General features: G+C 40.3%; 3 protein-coding genes and 1 long non-coding RNA gene across 5 annotated transcripts; 2 read left to right on the top strand and 2 right to left on the bottom strand.

Moving 5' to 3' along the window:
- The first annotated feature begins 897 nt into the window (after positions 1–897).
- On the top strand, positions 898–3,138 carry LOC109195444 (differentially expressed in FDCP 6 homolog). Its single transcript, XM_019347493.2, has 4 exons — positions 898–1,452; positions 1,575–1,773; positions 1,870–1,960; positions 2,749–3,138. Exons 1-4 carry the CDS (start codon positions 1,310–1,312, stop codon positions 2,949–2,951), a joined length of 636 nt encoding a protein of 211 aa, XP_019203038.1. The 5' UTR covers positions 898–1,309; the 3' UTR covers positions 2,952–3,138.
- A 1,502-nt stretch (positions 3,139–4,640) lies between these two features.
- On the bottom strand, positions 4,641–8,083 carry LOC109195501 (serine/threonine-protein kinase pim-2). The gene is made up of 9 exons (XM_019347637.2): positions 7,296–8,083; positions 6,674–6,910; positions 6,424–6,548; positions 6,206–6,300; positions 6,020–6,067; positions 5,717–5,935; positions 5,447–5,627; positions 5,190–5,360; positions 4,641–5,100 (listed from the first exon to the last, which is right to left on the bottom strand). The coding sequence occupies exons 6-9, from the start codon at positions 5,894–5,896 to the stop codon at positions 5,009–5,011; spliced, it is 624 nt and encodes a 207-aa protein (XP_019203182.1). The 5' UTR covers positions 5,897–5,935; positions 6,020–6,067; positions 6,206–6,300; positions 6,424–6,548; positions 6,674–6,910; positions 7,296–8,083; the 3' UTR covers positions 4,641–5,008.
- A 306-nt stretch (positions 8,084–8,389) lies between these two features.
- On the bottom strand, positions 8,390–9,961 carry LOC109195508 (uncharacterized). 2 transcript variants are annotated; one of them, XR_002057095.2, is made up of 4 exons: positions 9,938–9,961; positions 9,435–9,524; positions 9,267–9,341; positions 8,390–8,781 (listed from the first exon to the last, which is right to left on the bottom strand). It is a non-coding gene; the product is annotated as an uncharacterized LOC109195508 (long non-coding RNA). The 2 variants fall into 2 exon arrangements; XR_003215064.1 differs by lacking the exons at positions 9,435–9,524; positions 9,938–9,961 and having other exon boundaries at positions 9,267–9,428.
- Positions 9,962–15,607: 5,646 nt separating this feature from the next.
- Positions 15,608–19,051, top strand: LOC109195496 (serine/threonine-protein kinase pim-2). Its single transcript, XM_019347628.2, has 9 exons — positions 15,608–16,395; positions 16,781–17,017; positions 17,143–17,268; positions 17,392–17,486; positions 17,625–17,672; positions 17,757–17,975; positions 18,065–18,245; positions 18,332–18,502; positions 18,592–19,051. Exons 1-9 carry the CDS (start codon positions 16,335–16,337, stop codon positions 18,681–18,683), a joined length of 1,230 nt encoding a protein of 409 aa, XP_019203173.1. The 5' UTR covers positions 15,608–16,334; the 3' UTR covers positions 18,684–19,051.
- Positions 19,052–19,259: the final 208 nt, after the last annotated feature.

Here is a 19,259-nt window from a genome sequence, read left to right as displayed (position 1 = left end):
ACAAGCTGAAACGTCAAGACTGGGCCAAGAAATATCTCAAGACTGATTTTTCTAAGGTTTTATGGACTGATGAAATGAGAGTGAGTCTTGATGGGCCAGATGGATGGGCCCGTGGCTGGATTGGTAAAGGGCAGAGAGCTCCAGTCCCACTCAGACGCCAGCAAGGTGGAGGTGGAGTACTGGTTTGGGCTGGTATCATCAAAGATGAGCTTGTGGGGCCTTTTCGGGTTGAGGATGCACAACAGGTGTATCTAACAAAAATGTGGCCAGTGAGTGTACATGGTACTTTTTAAATGGACAAAATGAACTGCACTGGCAGCTGCCCAGTGCCACTATGAATTAGTTAAATAATCACTACCATGGATAGTTTGGTGCATGATTCAATTAAATAAATATTACAAAAAAAGATCCTTATAGCCCTCACTTACCTTGATAATGTTTTCAATCTCTAAGTCCTGTTTGTCTTTCTCTTTTTCTGTCTTCTCCGTCTCATGGATAGTCAAGTCATCAGATTGGCTGCCCCTGCTGCTGCAGCTGCTGCGGGCGCTCCCGCTGCGTTCCCGCTGACTGTTTTCCCGCTGGATCCGTCTCTTCAGTTTGAGTTCATGGTGAAGGGAAGACTTTCCCTCACTCTGAAGACAGAGGGCAGTTTGAATGGCTGAATACCAGATGTAAAATCTTGGGTGTACTTTCCATTTAACTTTCCGAGTCAGACTGAATAGGATGGGTTATCTTAAAAAAATGAGGACTGGTGTAGCTTTACAGAGTAATTGAATGCATGTTTCAGAAAATATGTTAATCCCTTTTGGATAAAGTGGCTGACTGACCTCCACCTGCCGGAGCACCTCTCTGAGGGGTTCAGTAGCCGATGCCATCAGCTCAGTATGGAATGCACCACTGACTGGGAGAGTTTTGGTCCGCATGAACTTTAGGCGCCGAGAGTTTTCCTGGAGGAAATCCAGAGCCTGAGAAGTCAAAGAAGACAGCAGAAATGACAAGAGCAGCTCTAACAACTTTTTTGATGGTTGAGAGAAGACAGAAAAGAGAACACAATAGATTCACGGTATATTAAAGCAGCAAGAATATATGAATGCATTACCTGCTGGTGCCCTGCAATAACCCTGCCATCTGGAAACAGGTAGTTGGCCACAGAGCACACAGGATTCTCCATCCCCAGACTCTTGCAGTGCTCTTTTGCCTGCAGACAGGCATAATTATACTGATCCTGAGGTCTACCAATGACTGACAGCATCCCACTGGGAACCAGTTCTGAGGCCTTCTGCATAGTCTCCGCTCGCACCAGGCTGAGATGCAGGTGAAGGAAAAGGAGGCTGAACAACAGAAGAAGAGGATCAGGGAGCTGGAGCTGACACAGCAGCAGCTGGAAGTTGCCCTTAATATGGAGATCCAGGCTCGGCTGGAGGAGGAGAGGGCCAGACTGGAGCTTGAGCGGTAAAAATGGATTTCTAACTCTTATTATGGCCCTTTATTATTTTATTTGTGATGGAGATCTGATATATCCATGAGAAGTATTAACATTTTCAGTTGCTTCTTCCCTTTTTCCCCTCCTTCAGGTTGCTGCAGGCTGAAGATGAAAAGAGGAAACATTTCCAGCTCCTCCAGGAGCAGCAACGTACAATGCAAAACCTCAGCCCCATACAGGAGCTGTCAGATGGCAGTCCCGATGAGGACACCCCCTCAGCCCTCAACTCTGCCTCTCAGGAGCTCCAGGATCTGCAGGCATCTCGCCAAAGAAGCCACCAGCGTCTGGAGGTGAACAAGTTTGTTTTGACTGGCTTTGTGAGCAGCATCTTATTTAGTGCTCTTCTAAAACAACACTGAGGATGCCTGCATGATTTTTGTTTCCAGGAGGTTCAGGAGAGGCTGAGGAATGCCAGTCAACATGTACGGCACTGGAACATCCAGCTGAACCGACTGATGACCCCCATTACTCCTGCAGGTGCCGTATTCACTTTGCCTCTTTGCAGCACAGACTTCTGGAACAGAGTGTTAGTATAGTTAATAACAGTGTAGACCATATAATCTGTCAGATAATTGCATTAAAATGCTACAAAAGGCACCTACCCCCAAACATGTCAAGAGATTCATTCAGTGACTTGAATGAAAGAATCTGACTCGCCTCAAGTTAATTAAAATTAAAACTAAATCTTATTATGATTTAAACACGGAAATCTTAAAACGAAAAATAACCGCATGCACAGTTGTTACAGGCTGCAAACATGTTTTATACTGCTTTGAAGTCTGGGACAGCATCATAAGAGACATAACTGATCTCACCGTAGTCCCATGAAGACTCAAGATGAGTGTTTTCACGACTGCCATCTTGGTGTTTTGAAATCAGGCATGATGAATGAAGGGAAGAACTGTCTGTGAAGGTTCTCAGTCGTTCAGGTCATCGTAGTCTAAGGAGCTTGGAAAGAAAAGCATCTGGACTTCTTTAAGTTTCTTGAAGAGCGTTTCACCTCTCATTCAAGAAGCTTCTTCAGTTCTCTGAAGAAATTCTGAACTGAAGAAGCTTCTCAGATGAGAGGTGAAACATCTTCAAGAAACTTAAAGAAGTCCAGATGCTTTTCTTTTTAGTTAAATAAAAATGTTTTGGGGAATGTATATGCTTTTTAAAAACCAATTGCTTCTTACCTGATGCATGCTATAACTTTCAGCAAAACTGAACTAAAATTTGTTAACAAGCTTACCAAATAAGAAATGTTTTGTGAATTTTCTTTGCAGAGCGACTGGAAAGCCGGCTGTTATCAAAGCCCACATGCCCTAAAAAGGAGGACGCGCTGGCCAGTAATGAGTTCATCACTAAGTTTAAGATAAGAGTTGATCAGAATAGAGGCGATGATGAAAGTCTGGAGCATCAGTTGGAGGCTGCCAACCTGTCTGATGAATCGTTCGAGGCCCAGACAGAAGTCAACGGACAAATATGATCACAGACATTTTAAAAACGCGAGTTGAGAGTTAAGGGGGAAAAATATTGTAATAAGTATATATTTGAATTGCACACTAAGATATAAAGTGATGGCAGCGAGCACAGTGTTGCAGGATTTAATTAAAAACACATCTGACTAAGACCAACTGAAATTTAGAGTTGTGTATAATAAAGTTTATTCATGATTAATAAAACAAATCTGTAATATTTTTCTTTCTCTTTTGTCCATTTGAATCTCGCTACAGCTTAAATAAAAGAAAAGAATGTGTTTTGAATAAATTAAACTCTATTCTCTCTTTTTCTTTCTTTCTTTCTTTTCTTGGTGGGTTTTCATTTGCAATCAAACGCAACATTATACAATTATATAGTATAGTAAGAAATATCCTTTAACTTAATTTAGTATTTGTTTTTTAATTTTTGTTTTTATTGTTTCCCCTTCAGTTTTGTGCTTATAACATGTCTGACATATTATGCAGTAAATTATTTTTGCAATAACTTAACAGGCCATTGTGGGAGCCAACATTCACTTATCAAGGACATATTTGTATATTCTGTGGGCTGCTTTATGGTTGTGTCATTTAGAAACATAAGCCACAACAGACTTCCACCGGAGAGTACTTAAAAATGTATTTTTATGTAAAGATATTTTAATTAACTACTATATTAAGAGCGAACCTATTGTTACATGGATTAATTGTACAAACTGTAGAGAAATAAGTTTAAGCGTGCAACTTTTTATTCATTTTTAACTGTATTAATGTTTTTATGTTGATACAGCCGCCTCATATCTGTTTCCTCAGTGTTTTTTAAACCATGTACTCCATCTATGAGTAAGAACATGAATAAATTCCTTTCCAAATTTGTAGTTCTTTTTTCCAGCTGTTTTTAGTATATATGTAACATTTCTTTACACACAAATGCAGGTATTCTTTTGCACCAAGACGTTAAAGAAATGCTAAGAAAAAATGAAAATACTACATTGCAACCTGTGTGTGTGTGTATATATATCTGTATCGATATAGATATATATGTGTATTCGTACCCTTTTTTCATCATCTAGTTTCCTGTGCCAGATCTTCTACTGATCCACTGAGGCAGACATGTAAAAAAACATGAACTAAAGCATATTTCTGTATATAAACAGGACTTTAAATCTTTATCAACAGCTACTTAGAGGAAATTCTTCAATAAACTGCAACCAAAGGCTCAACTCAGAGGACAAAATCCAACCTGTTATAAATAGTGTGACAGCAAACTTTCTCTTGTGTAAAGTTACAAATAGGAGTAATTATCCACAGGAGCTTTTATACATAATGAAGTTATAATTCATCCTGTAGAAATTGTACATTTAAGCTATATAGTTCCCGCTGTGATAACTCTGCTATGAATGCCTCTTATTAACTTTTATGCTTTTACAACCCACTATGAGCAAACACTCAGCAACAGTGGGAAGGAAAAACTCCCTTCTTGAAGGAAAAAACCTCTGGTAGAACCAGGAAATCTGTCTAAACTAGTTGGGGGTTAGAGCAACAGATGCAAGTCTTCAGATCATTTGCAGTGTGACTGTCTTTGTGCACACTTTAACCTGATTCAGTTTTCTTATTTGTCAAAATGCACCATGGGTAAAAAAAAAAACAAAACAAAAAAACAAAACAAAATAGTAATGAAGGAGAATCCTCAGCAAAGATGAATTAAACAAGTTTTATTTTGATCAAATTTTACTTTAAGTAAAACACATCTTTATTTTAAAGTCATCAAATAAAGACAGTTTTGATGGAGCTCCTGACCCAGCCCAAGCTCTCTATGAAGACGAGGAAAAACTCCCCAGGGGGCCAGATCGATGGGAAGAAACCTCGGGAAAGCCCATTCAAAGAGAGATCCCCTTTCCTGGGATGGCTGGGGGGGTTACAGGAACTCCAAAAAAGCTAGATTTTTATTTATTTATTTTTTAAGATTGACCCATTCTATCTATTCCTGTCCAACAGAAAAAAGAAAGGAAGTTACTACAATGTATCATACTTATATGATAAGGTGTGAATTGTGTGTTTGTGTGTGTTATCTTAGCCAGGGGTGAAGCTGGAGCTCCTCCAGTGTTGGGCGCTTCTCCGGGACTATAGCTAAACATGCGTCCAAGAAATTCCGGCATTCTTGAAAGAAAGAAAAGATGAAAAAGATGAAGATGATAGTTCTAGTGATCCAAGGCATCAGTGAATCTGGAAGTGTGAAGTTTTCTTACCTGTGGACAGACGCTTTTTGATGCTCAGTTTCTTTGTGAGGAACCTCGCGGTACTAAAGTATCGTGCATGAAGCGCTTCATACAACACCACTCCCATTTGCCACACCGTGGTGGGTCCACACCTGTAGCAGCTCCTAATGTACCACTCGGGAGGGATGTGAAGAGGAGTGCCTAACAAACAGACACAATTGCAATTTCTTCTAAAACAAAAGACACAAATTGTTACATCTGTGAAAAGCAGGAGCAGAATATGTTACCATAGAAGATGCGATACAGAGATCGCTGTTTAACAAAGCAGCTCAGTCCAAAGTCAATGATGCGAACACGAGGCACATCTGAGCCGGTCTCAATCAGAATGTTTTGTCCCTTGATGTCCCGATGAAAGATGTGTTTATCCTCAAGTTCCTTTACAGCATCAACTAGTTGCTTCAGAATGACCTGGAAAAGATGAAAAACACAATAATGAGTTCATGCTTTTCTGCCTTGATTGAATGCTGTACAGTCTAAGGTTCTTCCAGTCAACCTACCTTGGCCTTGTCCTCTGTTAAAGTTCTTCCATTTTCTGCTTTGTATTTTTGCAGGTCCACAGCGGGGACAGGTCTCTCCAGCACCAGGATCAGCTCTTTGCCAAGGTCGAACCACTCCAGCAAGGACACAGGTGCAGATATTCCCACTGACCCTTCTGCTTCACCTGCAAGTTTAACCATAATGGCCACTTCCACTGAGAGCTTCTTCCCGCTTTCATCCTGAAATATTACAACAAAGTGGATGATGAGGAACGCCGCATTCAATCCAGTAATGTAAAACTGATTCAAGTGTTGGACGCTTACCGCCACTTTGCAGTAGACTTTATTTTTGGGAACGTGTTTGATGGCAACCTAGAAGACACAGAGCATTGGTGAGCATTTCCTCAGTATGACATAATGAAAGGTGGAAACACAGCAGACGTCTCAGTTTACGATATTATCCATTATCTGCGTTACTGCCTGTCTTACTACCATCATCTGAACACTTACTGGAAAACGATCTTCTATCCGGTAGCCAGCAAACACTGCTCCGCAGCCTCCTTCTCCGAGCTGGTGCTCCTCCACATATCTGGCTTGGAATTCACCTGAACAGACAAAACAACAAATCTTGTTTTATTACAGCTGTGACACAAATTACTCTCCTCTGTAGCCTAAATGTTCCTTTTGCCCTTCCCCTGAATATAAAACCCAAGCTGCTTGCTACTTACGTTTTTGGTCTGCCACTGATTTTTTGTCCTGGTCCACATTCCTTTTTTTTTCTTGGGTGACTCTCTGTTGTCTCCCGCGGCCTTTCTTTTGCCATTTTTTGCGCACACCTGTTTGTTATTCAAGTCTGGAGATGTGGAAAACACCAAAAGCACATCAGCTCACTGGATGATAGACACAAACACTAAACACTAATATCTTAAACCTAGCAACCACACTTAATCTACCCCCTTATTCAACTAATTAGCCTACCTTTACCAGAGTCCAACAAGGAGGATGCTTGCTCCTTGTCACCGCTCATATGGTCGAGAAGTTTAGCCTTCTTTGCTTTCTTTGTTGTGCCCTCTTCATCTTGCACAACCTTGCGCTTCACTCCTTTGACCACATCTGAGCTGGTGGAAGGACCAGCCTGCTCAGCGACCCTCCTCCTTTTTATTGGGGTCTTCTTTTCAGGACTGGCCTTTCTTTTAGCAGTCCTGCTCTTACAATCTATAAACGACAACAACACAGTGGTGAAAAAGAGTCCCCGACATCAGGACTGGAAGCAGTTTGGCAAAGAATTTGAAATTGCTTTTGCTTAAATTATCACAAGTTTATTCTTGGGATAAAAAAACTGACCAGTGCGAATTGATACTAGGTTTACTAAGTCTTAGATCTTGATGACACTTGTTGGTCTGTTTTTACTGTTGAGTCCAAGAATAAACTTATTACATTATTTTACCAAAAGACCGGTAACCTTTCTTTGATTAGACATCTTGTATTAAAGCTATTTTCAATCAAACATATGATTCAATTGCTCTAAAAATGATTCACACAGTGTCAACATTTCTAGGATTTGGATTTTACCAGGATTTGATTTTATTATTTTACTTACCTTGATCTCCTGAATCTTTCTTATCGGCTGGAGTGGTAATTTTTCTTGTTTCCTTTTTCATTGTAATTTCTGAGAACTTTTAAACTCGAAAATGTAAACCGTAATGAGTTAATATTGAGTTAATATTCCTTCAAATGTGCGCCCTTCAAATGCTTGACTTTTCTAACTGAATTCTGTAAGTGAGCTTTATAAGTAAACTCTGGAAACTACGGCAACACAACATAGAATCTTGCCTTTCAGTGACTTCACTGACTGCCAGTAGTTCAAAGTAGTTTACAGAAAAACACTCTGGCAGACAAAGCCATAATATTTCATATAATTCAATCATTTCATATCAATGAAACAGTTTCTTTCATTATCTTTCATCGTTTGTATAAAGACCTCATGTATGGATGACAGTATGAAGATTTGTGGTTGACCACACACTAATAAACACAGTGTCAGCTACATTGTCATCTGATTTAAAGTATTTATTATTGTACATTTAACTGTCATGGTACTGAGTCTGTGACCCAGTGTTTTGTGTTTGTTCATTTATATTCATTGATTATTCTTATGTATGTTTTTGGTTCTCTTTATTGTTTTCTTCTTGTGTTATATTCTTAGGCTTTAGGTTTCTGTTACTTTGCCTTGCCCCTGTGTCCCACGTGTCATGTCTAGTCATTCTTCTTTCCATGTTCCCCAATTTCTCCCCAGTCAGTCATGTCTCTGTGTCAACTCTGTGTCTTTGTAAAAGTCTCTTGTTTGCTGTTTTACTTTGATAGTCTTGTGTGCTATGTTAGTGTTTTCATGTCTGTCATCTAGGTCATCGTAGTCTAAGGAGTTTGGAAAGAAAGCGTCTGGACTTGAAGTTGCTTGAAGATGTTTCACCTTCTCGGATGAAAAGAACTTAAACTTTGCTTGAACGTCTTCAAGCAACTTAAAGAAGTCCAGACGTTTTCTTTCTAAGCTCCTTAGACTATGTTAGTGTTTTCAGTTTTCCTTCCCCATGGTCTTGTTGTTTGTGATTTCTGGCAGCTGTGCTCTCATCCTGTGTCTTATTCCCTCATTTATCCCTCTGTGTATTTAAGCCCATTGTTTTCCTCTGTTTGCTGTTGGGTTGTCTGTGTATCATCCATGACAATTAAATTAAATAGCAAATGCAACTACAATTTCAATGAGATTCATTCCTGGCATTCTACTGCGGTGGCTGAAAGTAGACACCAAGCATTATCACTGTAACTGATGTAAATATTGGACTTGGAGGGGATTCATCTGATAGACTGATGCAAACATTACTGTGAGGAAAATTTTGAATCTCCCAATTTTCTTTTTTTCTGAAAGAAAGAAAGTTGGTTACTGTATCACATTTGTATGGCAAGATGTGAATTCAGTATGCGTGTGTGTTTGTGTCAGAGAGGAGTTTATCTGAGCCAGGGGTAAAGCAGGAGGTCCTCCAGCATTGGGCACTTCTCCAGGACTTTGTTAAAACTTGTTTTCAAGACGTCTGAAATGAAAGAAGGACAAGAGATATCGAGATGATAATTCCAGTGATCCAAGCGATCACATTGATTTTCTGCAAAATTTTCTTTTTGAGAGTCATTCGGCTGGGCAGGGGGTATAACACATCTGCAATGCAGCAACATCTGCTCTCTGGGCCTGTGTGAGAGTGTTATCTCAATGGCGGGAATGAGGATGTTGGAATTTGGCATCTCAGGCACCAACTCATCTCTTTCCTTAACCGGGCTCACTAGAGATTGGTTTCAGCCTCTCTCCATGCTTTAAGGAGGTTGAGTTGATAAATCTGACTGGCCCCTCCCCTGTCTGACCATATCTCTTCATAGTCAACACCAATGTTCTCACCGTGTGACCATGAACGGTCCTTACCACTTGGCAAGTAATTTCGAGCTAGAAGAAGGGAGTAAGACAAGCACTTTATGTCCCTGTTAAAATACAATTACATTTGATCAAATATCACTAAGCAGTCCTTACCTTTAAATACAGCCTGGTTTCTTTCTCTTTCTTTCTATATCTCTGAGTGAAGTTAGCTCTCATTCTTTTCTCTTCCTGTGAAATACAGCAAGTGGAGCTTTAGCTAGCAACACACTGTGACACAGTTAGTGTTTGTTGAGGTGATAGAAATGCTGCATTTGAAATTACCTGCCACAACATTTTACTCCCTTTTATGTTCACTCCTTTTTTTCTGAAGTACCGCAAATTATGGGCACGTGGGGTTGTTCTGGTGTTGTGCTAAAAATAAATAAATCAAAACTACGGTACATGGTTTGCTCTTTCATCTCTACTGATTAAAACGCGACTGCCTTTCATGTGTCACTGTTTAGGCTCAAATCTCGTTGTTTGAAGGCCTGCAGTGACGTGAAATATTAACTTCCCCCAAATGCGTTAAACCCAAAGTAACGAGCTTGTTTTGAAAATATACGGAGTGGAAACTACAGATATTTGTTTAAAAATGTAGGGAGTAAAAATTAAGTACAGCAAGGAAGTTTTTTTTTTACTTTTTTACTTCCTACCTGTGGAGCCAATTAAGCTAAATTTAAGAAGTGCATGTCTGTGTATACTTAAAAGCTCTTATAGTTATTTTCACTTTGTAGACAAATTAAAGCACAGAAAAGAAAAACACGATACATTAGAGCATGACATACTTTGACCTGAGGTGGCGCTGCAGCATGAAAGACCCTGAACGTCAACCGGAAGAAGACGAGAATAAACTCCGTATAAACAACATGGCGTCTCCCTGTGAGGTGTCATGCCGAGCAGATGTCAGAGTTGAGTTCAAGCAAAGTTGACTCTTTTGGTGATTACAGTTTGTCCGGGCGGGCTGTGCGTCTTATTTCATCCGCAGACACGTCGTTGGATGAGGAACAGCTCATGTTGGCATCAGTGGCAGTCAGGATGGCAGCATCTTCCAGAGGGAAGGTCAGGTCGCTGGTCTCTCTGAGCAGGATGCTGTCCACCAACAAGCCCGGTTCCGCGGCTGGAGATTACCCTCCTCCGGCTGAAGCCCCCGCTTCTCCCCCGAACAGCGAGCCAGGCGCGGCGCCTCAGCGGAGACCCAAAAAAGACCCCAGCGGCTGCTCCGTGCTCCTCTTCCCCAGTCAGGGCAGCCAGTTTGTGGGCATGGGCATAGGACTTTTGAAATACCCCAACGTTAAAGAAATGTTCACCGTAGCCCAGAAGATCCTGGGTTACGACCTGTGTTCCAGATCTACTGGCGTTTAGATCAACTGGCGTTAGTCGAACAGATGTGTGGCAGTCTTGCGTTTCAGGAGCTGCTACCGACAAACCAGCAAAAAAACGCCAAATGTGTCACCTGTGACACTTGTGAGGTTATCTCAAACACACTCCGTCAGTCTTGATGCTGTTGAACAACAAAATGTTTAAAAATGTGGCGAGTTTACCTGGTGATATCCTCACGCGCGACGCGATCGCGAAAACAGCAAACAATTAACACCACGCCGATGTTGTTCACAGGACACCAAGAGTAAACAATCGGGAGACTCTTGTCGTCGTTATCGTTCCCCTCGCACGGTTTATTTCTCCGAATTCAGCGTTTTTGCTTCACAACTAAAGCGAGCAGTTTACTTTGTGCACTAACATGGAGTCGAGTCAACCAGCGCCACCTCTGGCCAAGTGCCACAGCCTACAGCCAGATCAACTTGTGACACACATCTGCAGCACGTTTGAATTCGTTTCATGCACAACACATTTGTACCTTTCAATTGTGTCTGTTTGTGCGTCATGCAAATAAACCTTTGAAAAGAATGAAATGACACTAATATTTCACTAGTGTTGTAACATCACATGTCGTTAGCGTAGTCTGTCTGTGTCTTTTCTCTGCGAACAAACATTTTAGAGTTGGTTGTTATATACAGTCTGTATAAGTGTGGTTAATATAATAAACATTTGTAAGGAGATGGCAGTTACTGTGAATGTACAGCAGGTGATTAGTAATAAACAGTCAGACAATGACCCTGACAATCTCATTCAGTCTTGCAGATTGAATGCACCTTCTGTGGAAAGTGGTACCACACAGTGTGTGTGGACTTCCCCTGTGCAGAAGGCGACTACAAATGTTGTGGGTGCTAAATAAACAGAAAAAAGTGATCCCTGTTGTCTTTGCTTACTGATTGTTTTTAGTGTTGACAATCCACATTGCTGCCATTGCATCTTTCAACATGTTTGTGGGTAGATTTGGATGTACCAGGGGTAAGTGCAGCCACTCAGCCTCTACTCAATGTGATCATAGCAGCAGGTGCAGATGTGTCACAAGTTAATCTAGTAGTAGGCTGTGGTACTTGGCCACAGGTGGCAGCAGTGGACTGACCTCCATTGGAGACTGCTCCAGCTGCTATGTGATAGTGGATCTGCTACAAATTGAAGATCATATGCACATTTTGGAAATTAACCCTTGTATTATGTTGAAGAACAAACAATTGACATTGATTTTGTTGCGGGTCATTTAGATCCGTACTGTGTAAATCCACTCAGAATTATCCAAAAACTGCAATAAAACAATAGCAACGTTATTTTCCATCAGATAAACATGTAGAACACAGACATACAACAGTTAGACTTTCCATAACTATTTTAGGAACAATTTGGTTTTTCGTTCTTACAAACTAGAGCAGGGCGATATGACCAAAAATATTTATCACGATATACATTTGAAAATTTGTGATAACGATATAACTGACGATATAATTGATACTAGACAAAATACTTTACAACTCCACAACTTTATTAGTGCAAAAAACCTCATCAATGTATTTTCACTTAAACAAGCAGCTATTTTTTATGTGCATTAAAGTTATATAAAAATTTAACAGTGCAAATGCAAATTCCTTGCTGACAGTTTAACCAAAAGGCATTTCCAGTGGAAACTGGCCGACACATCCTCAGCATAACCATGTATAATATCCACAAAACTTAAAAAGAGGTTATACACACACAATACGGTAATACTATGTTGAAGCACAGTACGTATCACTCCGCGAGGCTCCTGCCTACGATAGCCGTAATGCTCTGACAATCCATCAAGCCGTGCGGCTTCGTAGCTTAGCAAAGTCGTACTGAAACATCTGACAGATTTTCGAGCGCCGTGTACCACATAAAATCGTTTCGAGGTCAGTAAACACAACCAGAATTCATACATAAGGCGCACGGGATTATAAGGGGCACTGTCGATTTTCAGAAAAATCAAAGGATTGATTTTAAGTGTGCCGTATTTTCCAAACAACACGGTAATAACGACGGCCCGCTAGCATGCTCTACCAAAAATAGTGCTTTGTTGTGTATCTGACGGACGAAAGTTAAACCAGTTCCACACCACTGAAGTTGCAGCATTTTTACAAACCAGTTCTGGTTCATCCGTTTCATTTAACGATCCACTTTCGCTCTTCTCATTCTGCGTCGCCGCCATGTGCATATGTAAACAAAAGCACTGCGCATGCGCGTTTTACCCATATTCTATCGCGATATTTCATTTTCCTATCGTTGCCCAAAATTACACCGGTATTACCGTGAACGGTATGATATAGCCCAGCCCTATTACAAATACATTTCTTTTGAACTTGCCCAACGTTCTCAGTTTTTCAATGCTCAACATTTTCAGTTTTGTCCACATGATGGACAGAATGTAACTGTGTGCTTTCTGCAGATGTACTTCTTGCATTTCTCACAAAAAGTGCTTGTTTTCAAACAGGAATCTTCCTAACTAAGATTTAAAACAAAAGATTTCTACGTCTCCTCCAGTCTCACAAACAGATGACAAACCAAGTGACACACCTGAGTCACTGACTTTCTTAAATCCACTCACTCTCACTGGCTCTGTTTATTACTAATCACTGTGTAACTGCTGTGAATTCACAGTAACTGCCATCTCCTTACAAATCTTCATTGGATTAACCACACTTATACAGACTGTATATAACTACCAACTCCCCAGCCATGTTGATGGATTGCCTATATTGGCTGGAAATATTAATTTCCAGAGAAAAGACACAGGCAGACCCTGCTTATAGGATGTGATGTGACAACACTAATGAAATATTGATGTGTCATATTTGTCCAAGGCATATTTCATTGTTATGGAAAAAGAGAATATCAAAATCATGATGACCAATTGGAGTGGTGATTTCTATGACTTTGTGTATATAATTTGGAATTTTGAACAAATGTAGGCCAATAATAAATATATGATATCATTTCATTCTTTTCAAAGGTTTATTTGCATGACGCACAAACAAGAGAAAGAAACCAGGCTGTATTTAAAGGTAAGGACTGTGTTAAGGTTCAAAAATATTGAGAGAGGAAATCTAAAAATAACCACAGATCCAGCCGGGTGGTGCAATTAGACGGCATTTTAATGAATTACACATGTGTGAGTTCAACAACCCAATCAGTATTGAACTGTCTTACCAAAAGTCAAAACAAAGACTTTATAGAGGTGAGAATTGTACCGCCCCCTCTTCTGTTGCTAGGCAGATTTAATACAGCATACGTCAGCCTAAACCACAAATGTTCTGTCAACAACCTTTAACATAGTTTTAAAAGAACATAGTCTTCGGGTCGATGCTTCCCCTCAGCTCGTCTTCGCTGTCGCTCCATGAGCGCCTCCTTATCTCCCCGAACATCAGGTGGACTTCCTGTAACAGACTACCACGTACGCCTCGACTTTGCAGTTATAAACTCTTACCTAAATGAGTCTATCTGTGTGTGTGTGCACGTGCGGGGGCGCGTGCGTGCTGTGTACTGCGTACGTGTCGTGACCTTTCTATTTGTGTCTGTATGTGTGTGTATGTCTCGTCTGTCTGTCTGTTAATGTGAGTGCATCTGCTCTCTGAACAGTTTCACTTCTGCAAAAGCATGGCTTCAAACACATGTAACTTCCTGTCCCTGCAGTCTACACAGAAACATTTAAGATTATCGAAGCATTAGAAAAGCATTTAAAATTATAGATTCAACTCAACAATTTAAAATGGTTCTTCTTGGACTTGTAATAAAGACTAATATAATACCCATATATTTGAACATCTGAATGCATCTGGGAAAGCAACATCACTATTAACATGAAATGGTAATGATGATTATAAAAACAGCCGCAAATAATAGCAGGAAAATATTTCTATTCTTCACAACTGCTTAGTGATATTTGATAAAATGTAATTGTATTTTAACAGGGACATAAAGTGCTTGTCTTACTCCCTTCTTCTAGCTCGAAATTACTTGCCAAGTGGTAAGGACCGTTCATGGTCACACGGTGAGAACATTGGTGTTGACTATGAAGAGATATGGTCAGACAGGGGAGGGGCCAGTCAGATTTATCAACTCAACCTCCTTAAAGCATGGAGAGAGGCTGAAACCAATCTCTAGTGAGCCCGGTTAAGGAAAGAGATGAGTTGGTGCCTGAGATGCCAAATTCCAACATCCTCATTCCCGCCATTGAGATAACACTCTCACACAGGCCCAGAGAGCAGATGTTGCTGCATTGCAGATGTGTTATACCCCCTGCCCAGCCGAATGACTCTCAAAAAGAAAATTTTGCAGAAAATCAATGTGATCGCTTGGATCACTGGAATTATCATCTCGATATCTCTTGTCCTTCTTTCATTTCAGACGTCTTGAAAACAAGTTTTAACAAAGTCCTGGAGAAGTGCCCAATGCTGGAGGACCTCCTGCTTTACCCCTGGCTCAGATAAACTCCTCTCTGACACAAACACACACACATACTGAATTCACATCTTGCCATACAAATGTGATACAGTAACCAACTTTCTTTCTTTCAGAAAAAAAGAAAATTGGGAGATTCAAAATTTTCCTCACAGTAATGTTTGCATCAGTCTATCAGATGAATCCCCTCCAAGTCCAATATTTACATCAGTTACAGTGATAATGCTTGGTGTCTACTTTCAGCCACCGCAGTAGAATGCCAGGAATGAATCTCATTGAAATTGTAGTTGCATTTGCTATTTAATTTAATTGTCATGGATGATACACAGACAACCCAACAGCAAACAGAGGAAAACAATGGGCTTAAATACACAGAGGGATAAATGAGGGAATAAGACACAGGATGAGAGCACAGCTGCCAGAAATCACAAACAACAAGACCATGGGGAAGGAAAACTGAAAACACTAACATAGTCTAAGGAGCTTAGAAAGAAAACGTCTGGACTTCTTTAAGTTGCTTGAAGACGTTCAAGCAAAGTTTAAGTTCTTTTCATCCGAGAAGGTGAAACATCTTCAAGCAACTTCAAGTCCAGACGCTTTCTTTCCAAACTCCTTAGACTACGATGACCTAGATGACAGACATGAAAACACTAACATAGCACACAAGACTATCAAAGTAAAACAGCAAACAAGAGACTTTTACAAAGACACAGAGTTGACACAGAGACATGACTGACTGGGGAGAAATTGGGGAACATGGAAAGAAGAATGACTAGACATGACACGTGGGACACAGGGGCAAGGCAAAGTAACAGAAACCTAAAGCCTAAGAATATAACACAAGAAGAAAACAATAAAGAGAACCAAAAACATACATAAGAATAATCAATGAATATAAATGAACAAACACAAAACACTGGGTCACAGACTCAGTACCATGACAGTTAAATGTACAATAATAAATACTTTAAATCAGATGACAATGTAGCTGACACTGTGTTTATTAGTGTGTGGTCAACCACAAATCTTCATACTGTCATCCATACATGAGGTCTTTATACAAACGATGAAAGATAATGAAAGAAACTGTTTCATTGATATGAAATGATTGAATTATATGAAATATTATGGCTTTGTCTGCCAGAGTGTTTTTCTGTAAACTACTTTGAACTACTGGCAGTCAGTGAAGTCACTGAAAGGCAAGATTCTATGTTGTGTTGCCGTAGTTTCCAGAGTTTACTTATAAAGCTCACTTACAGAATTCAGTTAGAAAAGTCAAGCATTTGAAGGGCGCACATTTGAAGGAATATTAACTCAATATTAACTCATTACGGTTTACATTTTCGAGTTTAAAAGTTCTCCGAAATTACAATGAAAAAGGAAACAAGAAAAATTACCACTCCAGCCGATAAGAAAGATTCAGGAGATCAAGGTAAGTAAAATAATAAAATCAAATCCTGGTAAAATCCAAATCCTAGAAATGTTGACACTGTGTGAATCATTTTTAGAGCAATTGAATCATATGTTTGATTGAAAATAGCTTTAATACAAGATGTCTAATCAAAGAAAGGTTACCGGTCTTTTGGTAAAATAATGTAATAAGTTTATTCTTGGACTCAACAGTAAAAACAGACCAACAAGTGTCATCAAGATCTAAGACTTAGTAAACCTAGTATCAATTCGCACTGGTCAGTTTTTTTATCCCAAGAATAAACTTGTGATAATTTAAGCAAAAGTAATTTCAAATTCTTTGCCAAACTGCTTCCAGTCCTGATGTCGGGGACTCTTTTTCACCACTGTGTTGTTGTCGTTTATAGATTGTAAGAGCAGGACTGCTAAAAGAAAGGCCAGTCCTGAAAAGAAGACCCCAATAAAAAGGAGGAGGGTCGCTGAGCAGGCTGGTCCTTCCACCAGCTCAGATGTGGTCAAAGGAGTGAAGCGCAAGGTTGTGCAAGATGAAGAGGGCACAACAAAGAAAGCAAAGAAGGCTAAACTTCTCGACCATATGAGCGGTGACAAGGAGCAAGCATCCTCCTTGTTGGACTCTGGTAAAGGTAGGCTAATTAGTTGAATAAGGGGGTAGATTAAGTGTGGTTGCTAGGTTTAAGATATTAGTGTTTAGTGTTTGTGTCTATCATCCAGTGAGCTGATGTGCTTTTGGTGTTTTCCACATCTCCAGACTTGAATAACAAACAGGTGTGCGCAAAAAATGGCAAAAGAAAGGCCGCGGGAGACAACAGAGAGTCACCCAAGAAAAAAAAAAGGAATGTGGACCAGGACAAAAAATCAGTGGCAGACCAAAAACGTAAGTAGCAAGCAGCTTGGGTTTTATATTCAGGGGAAGGGCAAAAGGAACATTTAGGCTACAGAGGAGAGTAATTTGTGTCACAGCTGTAATAAAACAAGATTTGTTGTTTTGTCTGTTCAGGTGAATTCCAAGCCAGATATGTGGAGGAGCACCAGCTCGGAGAAGGAGGCTGCGGAGCAGTGTTTGCTGGCTACCGGATAGAAGATCGTTTTCCAGTAAGTGTTCAGATGATGGTAGTAAGACAGGCAGTAACGCAGATAATGGATAATATCGTAAACTGAGACGTCTGCTGTGTTTCCACCTTTCATTATGTCATACTGAGGAAATGCTCACCAATGCTCTGTGTCTTCTAGGTTGCCATCAAACACATTCCCAAAAATAAAGTCTACTGCAAAGTGGCGGTAAGCGTCCAACACTTGAATCAGTTTTACATTACTGGATTGAATGCGGCGTTCCTCATCATCCACTTTGTTGTAATATTTCAGGATGAAAGCGGGAAGAAGCTCTCAGTGGAAGTGGCCATTATGGTTAAACTTGCAGGTGAAGCAGAAGGGTCAGTGGGAATATCTGCACCTGTGTCCTTGCTGGAGTGGTTCGACCTTGGCAAAGAGCTGATCCTGGTGCTGGAGAGACCTGTCCCCGCTGTGGACCTGCAAAAATACAAAGCAGAAAATGGAAGAACTTTAACAGAGGACAAGGCCAAGGTAGGTTGACTGGAAGAACCTTAGACTGTACAGCATTCAATCAAGGCAGAAAAGCATGAACTCATTATTGTGTTTTTCATCTTTTCCAGGTCATTCTGAAGCAACTAGTTGATGCTGTAAAGGAACTTGAGGATAAACACATCTTTCATCGGGACATCAAGGGACAAAACATTCTGATTGAGACCGGCTCAGATGTGCCTCGTGTTCGCATCATTGACTTTGGACTGAGCTGCTTTGTTAAACAGCGATCTCTGTATCGCATCTTCTATGGTAACATATTCTGCTCCTGCTTTTCACAGATGTAACAATTTGTGTCTTTTGTTTTAGAAGAAATTGCAATTGTGTCTGTTTGTTAGGCACTCCTCTTCACATCCCTCCCGAGTGGTACATTAGGAGCTGCTACAGGTGTGGACCCACCACGGTGTGGCAAATGGGAGTGGTGTTGTATGAAGCGCTTCATGCACGATACTTTAGTACCGCGAGGTTCCTCACAAAGAAACTGAGCATCAAAAAGCGTCTGTCCACAGGTAAGAAAACTTCATACTTCCAGATTCACTGATGCCTTGGATCACTAGAACTATCATCTTCATCTTTTTCATCTTTTCTTTCTTTCAAGAATGCCGGAATTTCTTGGACGCATGTTTAGCTATAGTCCCGGAGAAGCGCCCAACACTGGAGGAGCTCCAGCTTCACCCCTGGCTAAGATAACACACACAAACACACAATTCACACCTTATCATATAAGTATGATACATTGTAGTAACTTCCTTTCTTTTTTCTGTTGGACAGGAATAGATAGAATGGGTCAATCTTAAAAAATAAATAAATAAAAATTTAGCTTTTTTGGAGTTCCTGTAACCCCCCCAGCCATCCCAGGAAAGGGGATCTCTCTTTGAATGGGCTTTCCCGAGGTTTCTTCCCATCGATCTGGCCCCCTGGGGAGTTTTTCCTCGTCTTCATAGAGAGCTTGGGCTGGGTCAGGAGCTCCATCAAAACTGTCTTTATTTGATGACTTTAAAATAAAGATGTGTTTTACTTAAAGTAAAATTTGATCAAAATAAAACTTGTTTAATTCATCTTTGCTGAGGATTCTCCTTCATTACTATTTTGTTTTGTTTTTTTGGTTTTTTTTTGTTTTACCCATGGTGCATTTTGACAAATAAGAAAACTGAATCAGGTTAAAGTGTGCACAAAGACAGTCACACTGCAAATGATCTGAAGACTTGCATCTGTTGCTCTAACCCCCAACTAGTTTAGACAGATTTCCTGGTTCTACCAGAGGTT

Source organism: Oreochromis niloticus, linkage group LG18 (assembly GCF_001858045.2).
Source record: "Oreochromis niloticus isolate F11D_XX linkage group LG18, O_niloticus_UMD_NMBU, whole genome shotgun sequence".
Taxonomy (NCBI): Eukaryota; Metazoa; Chordata; class Actinopteri; order Cichliformes; family Cichlidae; genus Oreochromis; species Oreochromis niloticus.
Note: the sequence above shows the minus strand (reverse complement) of the source record. Positions and strands in the feature narration are given on the sequence as shown.